We start from the raw sequence: 15,049 nt of genomic DNA on the forward strand, positions 1-15,049 counted from the left end.
GGACCCTGGCCCCCAAGACTCCAGTGTGGGGCCACTGGTGCCTCTCTGGCCCAGGTTGTCGCCAGCTCTGGGGAATGTCACTACTCATTGTCCCATCCTGTCCCGCTGGGGTCTCCTTCCCTGTCCCCAGCCCCTCCTCCCTGGAGCCGGCTGGATTTGAGCTCCCGACACACATTAAAGGCCACAAGTTCGGCCTTGGCCTCCATAAATTTGATTCCATAAATATTAGTTTTCGCAGGGTTTAATGAAGCCGTTATGCCGGGCACGGCCCAGCACCCCGACCCGTGCCCTTAATAAGGGCTCTGTGGCCTCGATTAAAGGGACCTTTCAATCGCTGTCAAGTATTTTTAGAAAAGGAAAAGAAAAAAAAAAGGGAGAGAGAGAGGGAGAGAGAGAGAGAGAGAGAGAGAGAGAGAAGAAGACGACCAAGGCAGCAAATAGGAAGAGGAAAATCTCAAACTCATCCAGTGCAAAAATAGAGAAATAGCACCACCTAGACTGCTTGGCCCTGCTCCGCCATCCATTCCTCCTGTGCAGTGCCCAGCTCCGGGCAGCCCTGGGAGCCCAGCAAGGGGTATGTGGGATGCTACACTCCTGCTCGGGGCAGGGACAGTGGGATGCAGTGGTGGAGAAAGCCGAGGTGCAGAGGAAAGAGCAACTGGTGCACAGTTGGAATGCAGGCAGGAGCAGCGTGTGGTGGCCAGGCATCCCAGTGGTGCCTGAGAGTGGCTGAGTGTTGTGGGAGATGCTGTGCAATGCAGGGATGGATGCTGCATCTCTCCCCACCTCCACTAGAAGGTAATTCCTCCCTGTGACCTAGTGCTGCAGCAGCAAGTGTCCCTTCCCACTAGTTGCCTGAGCAGGAATCTCACTCCTCAAGCAAAATTCTCTCTTTATCCACTGGTTATCTGCCCCTGTTCCAGCCTGCAGCCACCTCCCCACACATCCAGCTCTGACTGCTCTGTCGCGCCTGGGGCACCTGTCCCAAGTGGCCCCATGTAACAATGGGCTTTGCCTGGCAGGGACACTGACTGACATTAGGAATGCTGCATGGAGAGGTGATGAAGTCTGCACCCTGTGACAGGGCACTGTCACTGCTTGGACAGAACCAATGCAGGATGCCAGGACCCCTGCATGGGTAGGAGTTGCTGGCAAACCCAACTCCCAGTCTTCCACCCTGGATCTGCATGGGATATGAATGCTGTTACCAGCAAGGGCAGGGCTAGGCTGCTTGCTGTGAGCCTGGAGCTGCTGGGAGGGGGACGGAGGTGTGTGACATGCATGCTGCATGCTGGCAGGCTGCAGAGGTTATTTGGAGGTCTGGGTTTGGGTCGTTGGCAACCCAATGGGGAACTTTTCCCTGGGGAAGTGCCCCAGCCCCCAGATGCAGCGCTATCCCAGATGATCCTGCTCCACAGTCCCTGGTGATGAGCAAAGTGAGAAGCTGAGCTTATTCCTTTCGCTAGGAGTACAAACAACTCTGGAGGATCCTGTGGACCTAGTCCAGGGTCCACAGGGTCTGATTTTCCTGTGCCAGTGATGTACAAAGAGCTGTGTCCCTTCTGCAGCCCTTAGAAGCCAAAGGCAGGGATGGAGAATGGTGCTGTGGTATGTCTCCTCTGCTCTTTCTGCTAATGCCGTTAGGATGCTCCACTGAAAGGATCAGCTCAAGAGATGTAGAAGTGGGGTGGCCTGAGGCTGCTGGCCAGACACTCTTGCTCCATCATGTGCAGGAGCAGTGGGACATCTGCACCCCACCATCCTGCACAGTGGCAGGAATTCACAGAGGCTCTGGGCACTGGTTTTGGGTACCTAGTATGAAAACCAGTATGAAAACCTGCTGGAACATGGCTACTGAGTATGAAAACCTGATGGAGACACCTCTGGCCAGCTGCACTTTGCTGCAGCTCCTGTAGAGGAAATGGTCTACTGGGGCCACTGGACAGCAGCATCCCAAGCCTGTGGGTGCTGCTGGATCCCCAGCCTGCATCCCTCTTGCCCAGGTTGATTGGTCCTGCTGAGATGAGCAAAGCCCTGCAGCCGGAGCTGGATGTCTGGCCAGGCTATTCCAGCTTGGTCACTGCATATCCCTATGAGTGACCTGTGCCCTGTGCCCCCTGAAGAGCTGGCGAGGGGACATCTCTGAGAGAGTTGTGTGCACGGGGGCATCCCAAGGCACTGCCTCACCTGGGAAGATCCTAGAGAGCCAGAGGGGGTGCAAGCAGAGCTGTGCAGGACCCCTCCCCGGCACACGGCTGGGGGAGAACCGGGGGGGCCCTGCAAACCCTTGCTCCTGAAATCAGGGTGTTATATTTACTTTCCCCTTTTGGCAGCTAGAAGGGGAAGCCCATCCCAGCCCCTCATTGTTGTCTCAGCTAGTTAATCAGATGCCATAATCCTGTTGTGGAAATATCGGGCCTCCCTGGAAACAATGGGGAGCGAGAATATTGTGGTTAAATTTCAACCAGCTGCCTCCCTGCTCTGTTTGATCCCCGCCCGCAGGCCCGGGCCCCTGGCGAGCAGGCGGCGCGGCGGGGGCCGGAGCCCCGGGGGTGCCACCCCGCGCCCACTCCACCGCGAGGGAGCCCCCGCGGGTCGCACCGCGAAGGGGGGTGAAGGGTGTGCAGCGGCTCGGGCGAGTCTCGGGGCGGCAGCGGGGCTGCCCCGGGGGGCAGGTGTCGGCGGGCACTACCGACGGGGTGGGCTGCGGGGCTCGGCAGGGGGGAGGAGGCTGCGGGCGGCCCGGGGCAGGTTCCACGGGGAGGAGGAGAGAGAGGGAGGGCTCTGGGAGGCTGGGACACGGGCAGGGTGCGGTCCTGGCGGTTCCCGGTCCCGGATCTCTTCAATTTCCCCTCTCACTCCTGCCCGGGGAGCGGAGGCAGCGGCGGCTCCGGCTCCGGCTCCAGCCCCGCCGCGCTGACCGCCGAGGCGCAAACCGCGGAGGGCTCCGGCAGCGCCGAACCCCGCGCCCCGCGCCCCGCAAGCGGCCGCTCGCCTGCCAAAACAAACGGCCCTTCGCTATTTATTGCCGCCGCCGAGCCACAGCAGCTCAGAGCGGGCCGACGCCAGCCCGCCGCACCGGGCAGCCGGAGCGCACCCGCGCCGGGCAGCCGCCGCGCCCCGCCGTCGCCGGCACCGGCACCTGCCCGCCGGCTGCGCGCCGCATGGGGAGCCCCGGGGCGGGCGGCGGGAGCGACGGCCGAGCCTAGCGGGGACCTCGGAGCCGCCGGTGCCCCGGGCCGCCCCGGGGCCGCCGGGCGCGCCATGAAGCCGGCACGGCTGCTGCTGCTGCTGAGCGGGTGCGCGCTGCTACTGGCGCCGGCCGTGCGCGGCTGCGGGCCGGGCAGGGTGGTGGGCAGCCGCCGCCGCCCGCCCCGCAAGCTCATCCCGCTCGCCTATAAGCAGTTCAGCCCCAACGTCCCCGAGAAGACGCTGGGGGCCAGCGGCCGCTACGAGGGCAAGATCGCGCGTAACTCGGAGCGCTTCAAGGAGCTCACGCCCAACTATAACCCCGACATCATCTTCAAGGACGAGGAGAATACCGGCGCCGACCGGCTTATGACCCAGGTACGGCCCCACCGCCGCCCGCTTCTACCCCCGCGCCGGGCATCTGCGGGCACCGGAGCTGCTCTGGAGCGCCCTACTCCCCACTATCCGGGGGCAGTGCGACCAGCAGCACCCGGCGCTGCGGCTTCCCCGTCCTGCCCTGGGTATCCTGATGCCCGGCCCGGGCTGGCGGCGGTGCAGCGAGTGCATCTTCCTTCGCCGGGCGCTGCAAAGCTCTGTCCCTTCGGTTGCGCTGTGCGCGTCGGACAGCACGCTGCGCCCTGGTACGGCAGCACCCTGCTCCCGGAGCCGGCAGCACCCTGTCCTCCCAGATGGCAGCAGCTTTCCCCACTGCCCCTCGAAGCCTGTGGCACCCATGTCTGGCTGCACCCCGAGGTGTGCCCTTGTGCCTCCCGAGCTAGCAGCACCCTGCAATGGTGCATCTTAACCCATGTCCCACTGGCCCCCGAGCTAGCAGCACCCTGCCCTCCAAACTGGCATCAGCCTGTCCTGGTGCCCCTGAACCATGCCACACTGCCCCAGATCCAGCAGCATCCTCCCACATCCCCCCGATCCAGCAGAGCTGTGCCACGCTGTTCCCTGGTTGGGCAGCGCCCTGACCCGCTGCACCCATCCTGCCCTTGCCCCTCTGCTCTGCCTACCCACTGGCAGAGCAGGCAGCCTGCCTGTTGGATCCGAGGGACAGAGCAGAGCCTGGTGTGTTGGCAGGGAGGAGAGTAGGCTCCAGGAGTGCTCTTGCTGACCTTGTCCTCAATCTGACACCGATGCAGTGCCCTGTCTTCCTGCATGTCTTGGGTGGGATGGTGAAGGTGCTCGATGGGGACTATTTGCTGCGCTCAGGGACGGGGACAACCTGTTACTACAGTCAGCTTACAAGTGCCCTGGGCCAGCGGGAAGGAGGTGGGGGGGGATGACACAGAGGACGGCAGAGAAGGGAGGGTGATGCTGGACGAAGGTTACTCCATGTTTTAATATTGCCAAGAGAATGCCTGAGGGTTTCAGGAATGCAGATAAGGAGCCGCACGGCCTTGCTAAGAAACCTGGCCACCAGCTTCAGCACTGGGTTACAGCCCGAGTGAGCTCTTGGCGAAAGTGGGGGGGAGCTGGTGCTGCCCCTCTGACCACTGCCCTCCCCAGTCAGGGGCTGGTGGATGAGCGTGGGTGGATGTGATGGCAGGCACTGAGAAAGGCTCTGACTGGAGTTTCTGACTGAGGTGTTGATAACATTGGGAGGAGAAGCTGCTTGCGTGCTGGCTTGACATCTCTGCAACTCTGTATGTCCTGGAAGCAGGTCCCTTAGGGCAGGGACCACGGTCCAGGGTGGTTCTCAGGCTGGGGACTGTAGCAGAGGATCCCCTGCAAGGCATCACCAAGACTGGGGAGTTGCACAAGTTGTGGTTGCTGGTGACTGGAGCCCTAGGTTTAGGCTGGAATCTGCCTACTCTGGGGAACAGCTTTCAGGATACTTGAGGAAGCAGTGAGCTCCTCTGGTCCGTGCATGGGGAAGTAGGTGACATCATATTGCTTGAGTTGGAGGTAGGAGAGTGCTTTTGGCTCTGTTGTCCCGAGAGTGCTCCCACCCCCTGCTCTAACCCAGCCAGTGCCCCTCGGTGCCCCTGGGAGAGGGAGAGTTCCATGTGCCACCTACCAGCCTAACATTTCCCACTCTACTGCTACATTGTTGGCAGAGTACCTGGAAGCTCCTTGGTCTTCTTGGAATGCCCAAATGAGGGTTCTTATTTCAGCAGGGTCCCTGGCCACCACACATCCATGCCCAGATGGGTACCACTGTGCCTTGGGCAGCTCTGCAGGGACTTGTTCCCCTTGCTATGGAGGCAGCATGATTTCTAGTAGCTTGCTGCCATTCCCACAGCCCTTTGGGCTTGTTCTATGGCCCCTGACTGTGGGACATACCCCCAGACATGGGAACTCTGGCTCTGGCACCATGTCCTGTGTTGCTATGGGTTGGGAAAGGCCATTGACCCAACTCCTTGTCCCTTCCCCCAGTGCACTGGCTTTTACTGCTGTTGACTCACTTCAAACCTGTTTTCTTTCCCCAAGTCCAAGGGTCTGGGTGTCCCAGGCAGCCGGAAGATGCCGCCTGCTTAGAGGAGTGGGTAGTGCTGCTCTCTGCCTGCCTTTCCTTTATCGTTTCATCTTCCTCAAGAATTCCAGTGTGTTTGCTCTCGCTGGTCCCACTCGGAGGTGCTGAGATAAGGCTGGAGGCAGAGCATGCCTCACCTCTCCCCAGCAGCCTGGCCCAGGAATGTCTTGGGTCCCCTGCCCCCATGGAGTCCCAACCCTAAGCCTCTCCCTACCCCAACCATCACTCCTTGCAGCCACTGTTTGTCCAACTGACATGGGGACCATGGTACCAGACCTTGCAGTGGTGAAGACTTTCTCATGGAGACCTTGGAATAGGACTTTTGGCTTCCTTTGGGAGAAACCTCACTTGAGGAGGAGATGCTAGTAGGACCCCTCTTCTCCTGGCCAGGCTCCGGACATGGGGGAAGCTGTGACCAAGCACACTCCATTCACAACACTTCTGCTGAGACTGTGGTCACACCTGAGTGTCCTGCATACCTCCCCTGAGATGATCCTGAGGTCCCTTCTGGCTGTGCCCCATCTTGGAGCTCTGCTGTTCCTTCCAGACCTGCTGCCTTCTCAAAAGAGGTTTGGCTTGCCCCACAGGACACAGTTCTGTCCCCAGTCTGAACTCGAGAAGGGAGATCCAAAGGTTGGACCATGGGTAGAACTTCTCTGCTCAGCCCAGCCCAACATCCCCAGGGTCTTCACCATGATATGTATGGGACAGCAGAACCACCAGCTCAGCGTGGTCATATGGGGCTCCATTCTACATGTGACCTGGCAGTGCCCGGTCATCTGCACCACTACAGGGACAAGCTGTGTCCTCCCTGCAGCCACCATCAAACACAGACCCTGTGGATGGTCCATGCTTATGGGTTTCTTGGTCCCTGCCTACCCATCTATGCCGGCAGCAGAGCTTCTGCGTAGGCAGTGCCCATCCCTACTTGCTTCTAGCTGCCCATGCCTGCTCCTTGACCATTGCTGCCTGCTCCTTGCCCATCCCTGTACATCCTCATCCTTTGTTGTTTTCTCTCTGCCTCCTGTGCCTGCTCCCTGCCCATCCCCACCTGCTCACCCTTGCCTATCAATGATTGCTCCCTACTTATTTTTGCTCATCCCTGCCTGGTCCCTTCTCATAGTTGCTTCTTCCCTACCCATCGATGGCCCTTCCTTGTCCACTGCTGCCCTGCCAACCCGTGCCTGTTCCCCACCCGTTAGTACCTGCTCCCTCCCCGACCTGCCTGTGCCTGCCTGGTCCTTGTCCATTGGTTCTTGCTCCCTGCTCGTCCCTGCCGGTCCCTGCCCGCGCTCTGACACCTGCTGGCCACCAGTGGCACTGGCAGAGCCGGGGACAGGGTGCTCCGGGGCTCTACCTGACGCTATCCCTGCTTAGGGGAAAAGGCTTGGAGGGTCTCCGTGTTTCTGTGAGGGCAGAGTGCCCCGTCCGGAAGGGTTGGCAGTGAGGGCAGGAGGGGTGCCCAGAGCGGGGTGCTGGCACGGGAGAGGCAAGGGGATGCCTGAGTGATGGCTGGAGGATGCAGGGGGGCATTGCATTGCCTCCAGTGCTGAACCCCCTTACTGCGGGGTCTCGGTGAGGGTGGGGGCTTTGGGAGCAGCTTGTGCCATGTGCCAAGTGGCACCACGGTGGTGCTGGATGGGGACAAAAGTCACTCTCTCCCTCTTCCTCCTCCCCTCACCTAGCAAACTGTTTGTCCAGCACCTTCCTGGCTTATCTCCCCACACCCAGGGAGCTGTGGGATGACGGCAGATCTCATGTGGGGCAAAGGCCTGCCTGGCACTGCCCTTCCCAGGGCCCAGACCCTGCCAAGTGCAAACAGGTTTCCCCAAGAGCAGCAGCACCCACCTTCCTGGGATGAGAACAGGTGCTTGGGGATAGGCACTCCCTACATTTTTGGGAGTGCAGCTCCCTGCAGAAGCAGTGCTGGGCCATTTTTGAGCCCAGGGATGTAGCCTGCATCAAGTTTTAAAGCTCTAGCTCACACTTGCTGTGGCTGTCTCAATGACCCATGACATACCATGGTGGGGAGTCCCAGTACTGAGCTGGGCATCATGCAAAAATGTCCCCAGGTGTGGCTCTTTTTTAAGCTGCTGTCCAGTCATTTCGTTTAATGCTTCCCAGAACTGGCCTTGTGCATGATAATGAATGCTCTGTCCTTTGCCTTGATTTTATGGGACTCTTCAGGACCTCACAGCATCTCCTTTCCAGGCTGCACAGCCCTAGTCTGTTCAGCTGGGTTTCTGTAGAAGCTCCCATATTGCTTTTCCTACACTTTTCCTATGTCTCCTCCATCCCTTTAGCAGCAGGACAAGGGACCAGAAGTGGGGGCTGTACTTATGCAAGTCAAGCAGCCAGAGTTTTGGACCCTTCCTGACCTTCAGGTGCAGCTGGGGGATGTGGGGCAGTGCAGAATGAGGCTGGGAGGACTGCAGCACAGGCATTTGAGACTGGCATCCCTCTGCTTGCTGGGGAGCATCACGACAGGGGGATGAGGCAGGGCATTTACCTTGCTTGTGTGGCCTCTCTGAGCACCAGGTCTGGTGCTTTTAAGATCTGCTACTGTTCCTCAGCCCAGGCTTTTCACTCCTCTTGTGGTGGGCAGAGGTGAAGGGGGCTTCACTCCACATCCTTTCTACTCCAGCACAACAGAGCTCTTGAGCAGTTATGGCACTTCCCATGTGAGCAGAGGACGAAGCTGTGAGGCTGCCCAGTGCTGTGTCCTTGTTACTCAGTACTTGAGGAGTCATACCAAGCAGAGCTGTTCTGAGGACTGGGCAAGTTGTTTCATTTGTGCCTGGGGATAGTGCTAGGGACCCTAGGCCATCTTTCCAGCCAGGAGGCAACAGGACTGAAGCTCCTGCATCCTCCTCCTTTCCCAGATGGGAACCCCTGGTGTGGTGCACACCTCTCTGCCAAACGGTGGTATCAGGCACTGCAGGGAGTCTGGAGGGCATGGGATAGACAAGGCACCTCATGTTCTCAGATCTTACTCTGCTGGACCAGCCCCAGCCTGAGGGCCCAGAGAGGCTTAATGGAAGCATGGTGGGATACAACCTGCCAACCAGGCAGCTAACCCCTCCCTCCAAAAAGCTTTTACTGACTCTGTCCCTCTGCCCTGCAGCGCTGCAAAGACCGCTTGAACTCCCTGGCCATCTCTGTCATGAATCAGTGGCCGGGGGTGAAGCTGAGGGTGACGGAGGGCTGGGATGAAGATGGGCACCACTCAGAGGAGTCGCTGCATTACGAGGGCCGAGCTGTGGACATCACAACCTCAGACAGGGACCGCAACAAGTACGGCATGCTGGCTCGCCTGGCTGTGGAGGCTGGCTTTGACTGGGTCTACTACGAGTCCAAAGCACACATCCACTGCTCTGTCAAGTCAGGTAAGACGGGTAGGGGGCAGTGAGCAGGGCCGGGGGTCAGACCCCCTCTTGCAGCATGCCTGGGGATCTTGGCTGGCTGGGTGAGGTGCTCCTGCAGGGGGTGCTGGCTCTTGCAACCTGATTTCCCTATCTAGGGCAGACAGTCAGGTGGGGAGTGAGTCACACACCTGTGGCCAGCAGTGCCATGGGGCAAATTCCCCATCTGGCTCCCATAGACCTATATCCTGACCCACTCTCTCTACTCCCCTCCTTTTCTCAGCCCACATCCCCTTCTCCCCCAGCTTGTCTGCCCAGTCTGCCCATCGCATCTGTCTCCATGCCTCTGCCCTTGCAGTCCCTTAGTGCCCATGCTCAGCCTTATTCAGCCCTGCCCTCCTCCACTGCTACCTGCTCTCGAGCTTCTGCTGTCACAGCAGCATCTGTCCAGCCTTGCCTAGCCAGGGATGGGGTCAGAGACACCCGGACAGGAACGGGCCAGAGTGCCCTGAGATTAGCTTTTCACTGTGCAGCACCATCTGCGGAGGGGAGCAGAGCTGGGTGGTGCTGTGAGGGGCGCTATCGTCGCTGGTGGCGTTTGCTTCCCTCCGTGCGGTGCATGAGGGGCAAGGAGGGAGCTGCTCTCAGCTGCCCGTGGCCAGGAGGGGATTGCGTAGGGTGCAAGGTCCCCCCAGCCCGGGCAGAAGCAGCCCTGCCCGGGATGCTGCGCTCGCGGAGCGGCCTCGCTGGCTGCGGGCTGCAGAGGGCAGCAGCGCCCCGCGCACGGCACCGGCCACCGCCGAGAGGGGGCCGTGCTACTACCCGTGTCGCGACAAGCTGGGGAGGTCTCTGCCTGTGCGTGGGCTTGCGTGGACACGGAGGCAGCCTCGGCGGCTGCATGCACACCCCTCCGTGCCGCAGAGCCGTGCCGGCACGCGGAGCCCTCGCACACGCAGGCACAGAGGGCTGTGCCAGCACATGGACGCCCACACCCGTGCCCGCGTTCCCGTGTGCCACACGCCGTACCGCGGCGGTGCCGGGGCTGGTGCGCCGATGCTGCTCCGCGCCTCTTGTCTCCGGGCTCGGCTCCCACCGCACTCTGCCTATCCTACTGCCCTAGCCCGCGGCCAGCGGCTCGACACCCCCAGACGCCAGCCTGGCCCCCCGCGCTGACCCGCTCCCCCGTGCTGATGCCAGGACGGGCACAACGCCAGCCGGCGATGGAAGTGGGGCGACCGCGCCGTGGAGAGGGAGTGATGCGCCCCCGAAGAAGAGGGACAAAACGTGGGCGAAGGACCAGGGCTCCCGTGCCCCGTGGCACCCTATGGGGCTGACCAGAGGAGTGGGGCCAGGCTCTGAAGCAAGGACAATGACCCCAGAGCCTTGGGGCTGGCCAGAGGAGTGTGGCTGTGCCCCTGGAGAAGGACAGAGGCTCTTGAACCCTGGGATGTCTCCCTGGACCAACCAAAGAGGGATGCCATGACCCAAGCAGCAGACTGAGGCCCTGAGGCCCTGAAGGGCTTCTAGAGGCTGGTCATATTCCCCTCGCTCTGCAGCAGCTCCTCAGAGCTCTGGGTCTCCCATGTTTATCCCCAAGGCCTGGGGAACCCAAGGAGGTTGTGGGGTACACACCCTGATCCCCCTAGAACTGTGTACAGAGGGGCAGCCGGGCTGCCCCTGCCTCTTAGTAAATGGCTTTTATTTTTGTATGGATGGCCATACGACCTGTTGTATTGTATTGTGTCTCCTTGGGTCCTCCTCTGCACCCGCATATCCCTCCATGCCCAGCACCTATGCCCTCCGCTTCTGCCAGATGCCCCTCTCACCCTTCTGCAACCCCTCCCCACAGTTCTGCTGCCTGGCACGGGATGCAGGGTGCAGGATTTGGGACCTGGCCTTCCAGGGCAAGGACAAGGCAGACACTGCACCTCATCTGAGCAATAAAAGGATTCTGTCCCAGAGATGGATGCCTCTCTTCATGGGCCTGGGGGCTGGGATGTGGCTCTGCCCAAAGCTGGGGAGTGATGGGGGCAGTGCCATTGGGGCCGGAACACTCAGGGATTAGATGAGGGTGTTGGGAGAGGGTCCTGAGAAGGGCTTAGAACTCAAGGATGGAACTGCGCGGGACTAGAGCAGGACCTTAAGGTGAGATGTCACTGACAGATGGTGGGAGGGCATAATATAGACACTAAGATGGGGGTTGCTGGGACTTGAGGGAACAGGGCAGCTGGGGTAGATAATCATCATTTCTTGGGAAGCCAGGGTTACCCTGCTAAGTGCCAGGATGGGCCCCTTGTGACACTTGGTGACTTGCTGCATCTTTTCATCTGGGGAAGGGTAGGACCTCTGTGCCACCATCCCAGAAGACAAGCCCCAGAGAGTTTGGGTCCTTTATGCTGTGGCAGGGAAGCCCTGCCCAGGAGGCTGGTGACTTTTGCCTGATAATGGCCGCAGGTTGTGACAACTCCCTGCAATCTAGAGAACAGGGGTTGGCTGGCGTAAGTGGTGCAGGGTTGAGCAGGTGGTAGAAGGAGCAGGGCTGCAGCATGGAGTGGAGTGGTGCTGCAGTGCTGGGGAAGGACACTGCATCCTGCACTGTTCCTTGTAGCAGCCTCCCAGGTGGTACTCAGGACCAGCACTGCAAGGAACAGAGGTGCTGTGGGTATGCAGACTGAGACCAGGCACTTTGGTCCTCAGCCTGCCACTGCTCAGGGCTCTGCCACTGCTTTTTCAAGCTTCAGGTGCCCCCTAGCACTGACTGTCTTGCACATTTGGAGCTGTGGTTGTGTCCCGCTCCCCCTGCAAGGTTGGTTTTGGGACCTGACTCTTTAGAGCAGACCCAATGCCCTGGTACCATGCTGGAGCCCCCAAGTGTCACCTCAAGTGACATGATGGCTGGGGACTAGGTGCCTAGGGGGGCTGGATTGGTGGCTGGGGGTGTGTAAGGGACACACTTACATTTGTGATGCCAGGACAGGGTTATCCCTGGGTGGGCAAAGCTGGGCAGCCTGGGAAGGTGTCCATGCCTTGTGGAAGGGTGATGCCGAGGGTCTGGCTAATGGGTAACCCTCCTGTCCTCTCTCTCCCTGCGCAGAGCACTCGGCCGCTGCGAAGACGGGGGGCTGCTTTCCTGGGAGGGCACTGGCAACGCTGGAGGACGGTGCCCAGACGCCACTGTGGGCACTGCGGCCGGGCCAGCGAGTGCTGGCAATGGACGGGGCGGGCAGGCCCACCTACAGTGACTTCTTGGCTTTCCTGGACAAGGAGCCCCATGCCCTCACCACCTTCAATGTCATCGAGACGCAGGAGCCACCCCGGCGCCTGGTCCTGACGCCCACCCACCTGCTCTTTGTGGCGGAGAACGCTTCAGCACCCACCTCCCACTTCCGCCCCATCTTTGCCAGCCTTGTGCGCCCTGGACATTTCGTGCTGGTGGCAGCAGGGGGAGGCAGCTTGCAGCCTGCCAAAGTGGTGGGGGTGCGGGACCGGAGGGACGTGGGAGCCTATGCCCCGCTGACACGCCATGGGACACTGGTGGTGGACGGTGTGGTGGCCTCCTGCTTCGCCCTGGTGCAGGAACAACAGCTGGCGCAGCTGGCCTTCTGGCCACTCCGGCTCTACCACAGCCTGGTGGGGTGGCCAGGGGCACAGGGGGACGGTGTGCACTGGTACTCAGGGCTGCTCTACCGCCTGGGCAGGCTGCTCCTGCCCCCTGACAGCTTCCACCCACTGGGGGTACCCCGGGCAGAGAGCTGAGGGTGCACCACAGCTGCGGCCAGCACTGCTGGTGGAGGTGGTGGCTGCAGGGTGACTCACGGGGGGCCAGCATCCCCTCCCAAACCTGGGTGCCCATGGGGAGCTGCCTCCAGCCCTGCCTGCTTGGGGTACAGCCACCTCCTGGTCAGGGGGCACTGAGGCTTCCCAGCTTGCCTACTCCATGCCCAACTCCCCCTCCCCTCCTGCTCCTGGGGGCAGGGGGAGGCATGAAGGGCTTCCCTTGGGACAGGGGGATGCCCCAGCTGGATCCACATGCTGCTATGTGTGTGTGCGTGTGTGTGTATGAGATGTGTGTGTGCATGGGCTGAATTAGCTAATGATGGAGGTCTGATCAAGGAGTGGGGACTGGAAGAGGAGAGAGACGTGGCTGCTCCTCCAGGACTCCCAGACTGTCTGCATCCAGTGGGGAGGCTTTGGGAGAGGGGTCTTGGGCCCCTTAGCTAGGCAACTTGGGTGGGAGGGCAGGCAATGCTGTTTCCACCTCTGGGACATGGTAGATGGGAAGACGGTGGTCCAGGTACTGGGACAGCTCTGGTGTGAGAGCTCTGTCTTGGTGACACAAGTGCCACTGAAGTGATAGACTGAGGAATGGGATGTCAAGCTCTTCGCAAAGCGAGCACTGTAGCCACCCAGCTGGTCATGCCCATGGGGCTGCTGTGACAGCATGGAGGGCTCTGGCTGCAAAAAGGGGGCTGTGGAGGCAAGCACATGGGTAGGAGGGTACAAGTGTCACCCAGATATGGGCACACACTAGTAGGAGTAGGGGTGGGGAGAGCAAGGGCTGCAGCCCCAGTCTGCTGGAGCCTGGGTAAAGAAAGCGGCAGGGAAGAAAGCGGTCCCTCCCTTGCCTTCCCAGCATCCTGCCCTGAGCTGGCTTAGCCCAAAAGCCTGTCCCACTGCAAAGCTAAAAAAACTCCTCAAGCTTCAGACCCTGCCTGGCCTGACCTCCACAACTCACCAGTACCCCAAAGCCTCAGGGTAACTCATTGCTGCTCACCCACTCCTGGGACCTGCAGGGAGTCAGAGCTGTGGCCACAGTTCCCCCCCTCCAAATCCTAGCTGGAGCCTCAGCCTCCCCTAGCTCCACATTAGCAGAGGTGAGAGGGCTGAGGGGGGTTCTGACCCACATTCCCCCTGCAGCATCACGCGTCTTTATTTATTTATCTGCTCTTTGTATGTACCATAGAGGCAGCGTGGGTGCATGCAGGCTGAGATGGGAGTGGTGGGGGGAAAGCTGTTTGGTTGGGGGGGTAATTTTTTTTTTTAAACAAAAAGCAGAAATTATTTAAAGATTATTTTAAAGCACAGCTTTTTTGGTGATTGTTGTCCAAGATGAAGTGAGGAAGTGCGAGCATGGCCAACAGCAGGTGTGTTTTTGTCTCTTCACTGGATGTACCTTTCCTCGTTAGGGACACGGCCCAATAAATCCATCATCTCCCAGGCGGGAACTCTGAGCTCTGGTGTGGAGAGGGCAGGCAGAGATCGGGGATGCTTAATGCACCCATCATAGCTGGAGGCTGTGGGTTTGACCCAGGGTACATGGGACCAAACTGTTATTGAGGCCACCTGGAAACTAGGGCAAGAGGGGTAGGATGTAATAGGTATGGCCAATGCAGGACTACCAGGACACCTCTCCATCCCACTTTGGACCCATCACCCTAGCACCTGTCCATGCTGGGACACCTTTCCCCACCATTCCTATCAACACTACACCCACCAACCCAGTCCTACCAGAGAAGATGGACCCCATACCTTGTAGACAGGGTTTCCAATGTCACTAGTGCTAGTCACTGCTGACTGTCCCTTCACCCTCTGCCAGCCCTCTCGCCCCTCTACCACATCTCCATGCCAGCAGAAGGGAAGACCACCAGCCAGCACCCCACAGTGCATCCCCATACCTATCCCACCCACACACCCTTCTGTGCATCCCCTGCCCCATCTCCAAGCTGCCCTGCCTTGGTATCTTGGGTGGGGCTGGGAGCGGGGTGCCCCCAGGGCTCTCCCTGGACCCCACAGCATGGCAAGTGCTAAGCAATTCCACAGCAGGCTGTCAGTGAGGGCCCTCATCACCATGGCTAATTTAAGGGCACTGCGAGGCGGCTTAGCTAATTTAATTAGGTTCTTATTACAGAGAAGGACAAATTGGTCCCCGTGGGGGCCACAGGGTCAGGCTTTTGAGAGGCGCTTTATGGAGTGAAATTTCAATCAGGTTGTCATCGCAGACAGGGGGAGCTGGAGG

At 60.0% G+C, this 15,049-nt stretch overlaps 1 protein-coding gene across 1 annotated transcript; it reads left to right on the forward strand.

Moving 5' to 3' along the window:
* The first annotated feature begins 2,921 nt into the window (after positions 1-2,921).
* Positions 2,922-13,899, forward strand: IHH (Indian hedgehog signaling molecule). Its single transcript, XM_027678824.1, has 3 exons — positions 2,922-3,567; positions 8,796-9,057; positions 12,128-13,899. Exons 1-3 carry the CDS (start codon positions 3,265-3,267, stop codon positions 12,787-12,789), a joined length of 1,227 nt encoding a protein of 408 aa, XP_027534625.1. The 5' UTR covers positions 2,922-3,264; the 3' UTR covers positions 12,790-13,899.
* The last annotated feature ends 1,150 nt before the right edge of the window (positions 13,900-15,049 follow it).

This window comes from Neopelma chrysocephalum, unplaced genomic scaffold, assembly GCF_003984885.1.
Source record: "Neopelma chrysocephalum unplaced genomic scaffold, ASM398488v2 Primary Assembly neopelma1_44, whole genome shotgun sequence".
NCBI lineage: Eukaryota > Metazoa > Chordata > Aves > Passeriformes > Pipridae > Neopelma > Neopelma chrysocephalum.